The sequence below is a fragment of the Arachis ipaensis genome, chromosome B02 (genome assembly GCF_000816755.2).
Source record: "Arachis ipaensis cultivar K30076 chromosome B02, Araip1.1, whole genome shotgun sequence".
Taxonomy (NCBI): domain Eukaryota; kingdom Viridiplantae; phylum Streptophyta; class Magnoliopsida; order Fabales; family Fabaceae; genus Arachis; species Arachis ipaensis.
In genome coordinates this window covers 82,874,325-82,879,987 of record NC_029786.2, presented here as the reverse complement: position 1 = coordinate 82,879,987, position 5,663 = coordinate 82,874,325, and the positions used below count along the sequence as shown (strand labels likewise).

Sequence of the window (5,663 nt, the reverse complement as noted above, 5' to 3'; positions counted from 1 at the left end):
TTTAGGAGCATTAATTTTCATTTTTTTTTACCGAAGATATGGAAACTCAAACCCGCAACCTCTTAATTGAGTATGGGGAGACTAGGCCATTTGAGCTATTGCTTCTTAGCTTAGTTTTCATATTAAACTTAAATAAACATGTTTGTATTATATTACAATCTTATTTAGTTGAATGAATATAGGTTTACACTTATTGGATTAAATTCTTGCTATAAACAAAAATAACACCAAAATTTTTTAATTTTAATTTCAAAATTTTGCTACAAAAATATAAATTAATCTTGTCTTTAATGCTAAATTTTTTTTCAAATTCTTCTTTCTATTTTTTTTTTGTTGCATTGAAATCTCACATGTGCAACGAAAAAATGAAGGAGAGAAAAGAGCACCGATGACGATGATGATGATGATGATGGAGGAAAAAAAAAGAGAAGAAATTCAAATGAAAAGGAAGAAAGAGGAAGAGGAGGTGACAACGATGGCAATGGTGGTGATGGCAATGGTGGTGATGGTAGTAACGATAACAAGGATAACGAAAAAGAAAGCTAAAAAAAAAGAGAAGAAAAAGAAGAAGCAACAACAGTATAGTAAAGAGGAAGAAAAAGAAGTGAGCGTGAATATAACAGGATAAATTACTTAGTTATAGAGTATTTTTGTAAAAAATAATTGATAAAATAAAAATAAAATCTATTCAAATAAAAATAACAACACTCACGCATAATATAATTATTTTATGTCTATGCATAGAAAAAAATCTTTTAAAATGACAATATTAGTAAAGTAATAAAATAATACTTTAATTATTTTTAAATTTGTAATATTTATTATTTATGAGTCTATTATCTTAATCTAAGGATGATTAATGATGTAAATTAACTTATTTTTTCTTTTAAATAGCAAGTAGCATTCCTCTAAACATTTACTCTCTTATTTATCCAATTTTCCTATTTTATTTTAGCGGCAACCGTTCCCTACCCGTGGCTGATGGTGACACTTTATTTTTGGCGGCAACGCAATGGAGTGGTAGCGCCAACAAAAGTTTCAATTTTCAAACTCATCACTCAACAACATACCCAAAAATCACTACTTCATTGCTCTTGCCGGTGCCGTGAGAGTGCTATTTGATGAAATGGCTTCTTCAAGCATGGAAGGATCAATGCCCACCATGGACGAATATGAGGCTCTCTTGTCAACCACCGACGTCGAACTTCTCAAGAGAGCATGGCGTAGCGAGAAGGCTGCTCCCGAGATTCTCCGCTACGATTTCGATCTCGTTGGCCGCGTCACCGAACAGCTTCAATTGATGGTAAACCTTTTTCCTTTTCTTGATTCTAACACCGGTGAACCCTAATTTCATCCCCCTTTGTTTTCTTATGCTTATGCCTGTTTCAATTTGAATGAAATTTGAACCTTTATTAAGTGTGTTGTTATTAGGGATTCTATTATTTGAAACCTTTTTTGTTTTGTTTGATTTCTCCTGAGACGTTGCTGACTGAAGTAAATTTCAATTTTGGGTTTCAAAACATGTGAATAAAGTTTTGATATTCACTAGATTGAATTCTGCTAGTTAATTGCAACAGGAAAAAAATATTTTTTTTTCTTTGTGAACAATTTTTTGGTTTCTGTTCTTTAAAAAATTTAGTGCTACATTTTTGCAGGAGGAAACTGTGGAGGAGAAATCTACCAGTGGTGCTGACCCGCTTTCGTTGTCTTTATATCAGATGGACTTGGATAGGACCCTCTTTCTCTTGAGATCATATCTTCGGATCCGCATACAGAAGGTAACCATGTGCTATTATCATGGTTGTTATGTCAAAATTAGTTTCTTAGGTAGCATATGAAGTGTGTGTGAACCAGTAAAATTTATATCGGAATCAAGCTCGAGTATATGCAGTAGCTGTTAGTCTACAACTTGATTTCTGTCAATTTTTTTGCGTCGACTCTCTTTTACCATATATTTATCCCTTAATAGTAAATATTATATTCCCCATCATTAGACTTTAATTGCCTTGATGGTATAAAGAATTTTACATTGGCATCAAGTTAGATACTTGTTGATATGGCAATGTTTAATTAGATGTCTATGTAAATTATAACCTTCACTTGTACTTATAATAGGTGTTGAGAATAATCAGTTGTAGAACTAAAGATTGATTGTTAAAATATTTGAACACTCATTGAGCAGTGAATATAGACTTGACTTGCTCCTGTGCTCATTAGAAATGCATTTTGTTTAATTTTTGTAATCATGTTTTTGTTTCAGATTGAAAAATACATGTTCCACATTCGAAAAAGTGACGAGCTATGGAATAGGTTATCTAAAGGGGAGAAAGATTTCGCTTCAAGGAAAGGCTCTCTTTTAATCTACATACATATGCTTACTGATACCATGCTTGTTTTGGTTTTTGAATCTAACAAATCTTCGTGTTGCAGGTGCATAGATGACCTAAAACAACATCTCGAGGAGAGTGTTCTTTCGAAATTGCCTGAAAATTATCAATCCGTTGAGAAGCAATCTGTAATAAGTGAAGAGGATGACATGGGTAATTTACCATCCTAGAAGTTATTTATTATGTTATTTCATCATTTTTTGGACCATTTTGTGGCTGTTAAGCACTCCAATTTGCTTTGCCTGAAAAGTTTGAGTCTGTAATGAGATAAGTTTCTACCTTGTTAGTGTTTTGGTTGATAATACGAAAGAATTGTCATTTATTGTAGTGAAGACATGAAACTCAAAGTATGAGGATGATAGGATGCCACGGATTTTAACCAGAAAAATAGGAGAAATGTTGTGATACTAATCCCTGGACTAATTCAGAAATAGAAAATAATAGAAAGAGAAAACCTGAATTAGAGCACTATGGACAACTCAGCAATTAGTTACAGTTATTAATTGGCCAAATTCCCATTAGGTACCTATCATTATTCTCTCCCTAAAGAATCACCTTATCATCAAGGTGATGTTGTCATGTAACTAGGAAAAAACGATTAATGCTGAAAAGATGGAGAGTAACAAGCCTGCAATTTAGTGGTATCCACCCAGGTCCCATTGTTTGAAACATGATGGCTTAGGATTCTCAGCACCGACTGAGGTGCAGTGAACCTGCAGAGCATCTCCTCTGGATCTTTGACCAATGCCACAAATCAGATACTGATAAGGGAACAAGTGCTTGCACCAAGAAGAACTTCTCCTATGGTTCCAAACTGTTGGCTTTGTGTAATGGTTACCTTCGATGTTTCCAGCTATATGGCCCTTTAGAACAGTCCTTGAAAGCATTGATGGTTGAAGTGGAACAAATTTTCTTAGCCCACAGTTCTTGCTCAAAAGGAAGATATTGTTTAGATTGGCTTTTTTGAAGAGGGGAAAAAAAACTTTTCATAGAAAAAAGTATTTTTGTATAATTGTAAAGGTGCTTGGATACAATTTTTTAGAAAAATAATTTTATTTTAAGCAAGCAATATGTTGCTTTTTTTAAAAAAGCAATTTATCCCTTTTGAATTTCTCTTTTGTCTCTCTTTCTGACTGAAGTCTTAGACTGGAAATCTTGCTTTGGTTCTTACCATCCATGCATTATTGCCATGATAACTGGTTAGTAGTTTTCAGTTGTTTCGTTTCTATCTTTCAGTCCCAGAACCACGCCTAGACACATTCGTCTTATGTAGAAGCAAAGAGTATCTCTCTGGCATTCAACTTGAAGATGGACCTGTTGATGACAGGCAATTCTCTTACCCTTTCATGACTTTTTATTTCTCCCTGCTTAGGAAAAGGTTAACCAAATTGTTCTAATTGTCTGATTCGGTGGCAGGTCGAAGCTCTTTGAGATGGAGCCGGGTGTCCTTTACTTCATATGTTACAAATCAATAAAGCCACTTGTGGAGAGTGGGAAAATTGATCTTCTCTGAATGAAAACTTTGGATATTGATGTTCATGAAATTCCCCGTTGTTGATCAATTGTCTCCTACCAAGACTTGACTTTATGGAGCTGATTCTATGACACCTTGAGGAAGAGAAGAAAATCCGGACTTTAATTGTACATTGTACCTGGTTGAATTCAACAAGGCTCCTGAAGGAAGCTTGAAGTTTGACTGTGTGCTCCATGAACATTTATAGCAACTTATTTTCATTTATAATATTTGAAAGTTATATTTAAAAAAAAAATTAAGAATGAGTATCTGTAAATGTTCTTGAAGTTCGTATTAAATGTACTTCAAATCATGCAAGTATTTCTTATATAACATACTCATTCTTTGAGTTTTAAATAACTTTTTAGGAGAAATAGATCTTTTCAAATTTTTTTCTCAATTGATATATGCTAAAGTGTGGTATCTCACCATATACTCTTTAAGTAAAACTAAGAAAAAATATGTAAAAATAGATGTTAGATGATAAAAATCACACTTGACGACATTAATTGAAAGAAAAAAATTAAGAGGATTTATTTTTTTTTTTTGTAGGCTTTTATTTTTCGAAGTTTCAATTTGGTGTCGATTAACCTTGAAATAACTGAATCTATGTAGTTTTGGAGATAGATAGTGCATATTTAATTTTATAGATTGTGAACATTTTTGTAATTAGGATATTTGCCTGAAATTGTCAGGGCAATCGAATGATATAAAATGGTGGAATTTATTTAAATTCTCTAAAGATTATCTTGTCATATAATTCAGGCTTCAGGCAATAAAATTCTAGTAAAAACTTTGGTTGCATATTGTTTTGCTTAAAATATGATACATTTATATTTACGGCAAATTTCTTAGTTGTCTTTATCCTGCTCATTACTACATATTGTTTTAGGTGATTGCTAGTGTTTGGCAAGTGTTAACAACTTAACATTGAGGACTGTTGAGTTGGGTTTAGAAAAAAGATTAAAACTGAGAGATAAAGATTAAGAAATAGAAACTAAAGAGACAAACATTAAATTTGTGAGGTTCTTATGGTTTGTTAGCTGTGTTGATGGTGTTCTTTTTTAAAATATTCTCTCCGATAGAAGAATTTAGAGTTGCATTTAGTTTTGAAAATATAAATTACCATGTGCATTGATAATAATAATAATAAAAAAATAAAAAAAAATTATATCTCTGTTTAGTGTTGCTGTGTCTTTTTTATTAGAAAGAACACAAAATATATTAATTCAATATCCTAAGACACAATATTTTTGTCCATATCTTATTTATTAAATACAATTTTTTGTCTTTAAAATTATATCTCAGTGTCTTACCTTTATAAACCATGACGGCCTAAAATCTTATTCAATATCTGTTGTTAATAAATGAATAAATAGATGGTAGTGTAGTGCAAGGTAAGCTCTTATGTGCTTCTTCACCTTCTTGCTTGCCTTGTATTAGAAATCATATAATTTTCATCATATAATTTTCATGATATAAAATCCTTACCCAGCAGCCATGTGAACTAGTCAAGCCTAAATAGAATTTCGATTTCCTTATTTGATTCATGGATCATATTGATATTTATGCAAGTACATCATTCACCACAATTTTTTTTTTAAAATCAAAATTTATGTGTCCTCTAGTCCAATCTAGTCCATACATTTCTTCGGCACCTTCTTAAAAATTATCATGTGGAAAGTGCAATTATTAAGTGGAAAGTGCTTGAGGGCACATATGTCAATTTGATATCTGTATATAATTCTACTAAGAAGAAATTT

At 32.0% G+C, this 5,663-nt stretch overlaps 1 protein-coding gene across 2 annotated transcripts; it reads left to right on the top strand.

The window, feature by feature from the left end:
* On the top strand, positions 939 to 4,210 carry LOC107628423 (DNA replication complex GINS protein SLD5). 2 transcript variants are annotated; one of them, XM_016331100.2, is made up of 6 exons: positions 939 to 1,303; positions 1,719 to 1,778; positions 2,261 to 2,343; positions 2,431 to 2,540; positions 3,624 to 3,714; positions 3,804 to 4,210. In XM_016331100.2, exons 1-6 carry the CDS (start codon positions 1,127 to 1,129, stop codon positions 3,898 to 3,900), a joined length of 618 nt encoding a protein of 205 aa, XP_016186586.1. In that variant the 5' UTR covers positions 939 to 1,126; the 3' UTR covers positions 3,901 to 4,210. The 2 variants fall into 2 exon arrangements, with proteins under 2 accessions (XP_016186586.1, XP_016186585.1); XM_016331099.2 differs by having other exon boundaries at positions 945 to 1,303; positions 1,656 to 1,778.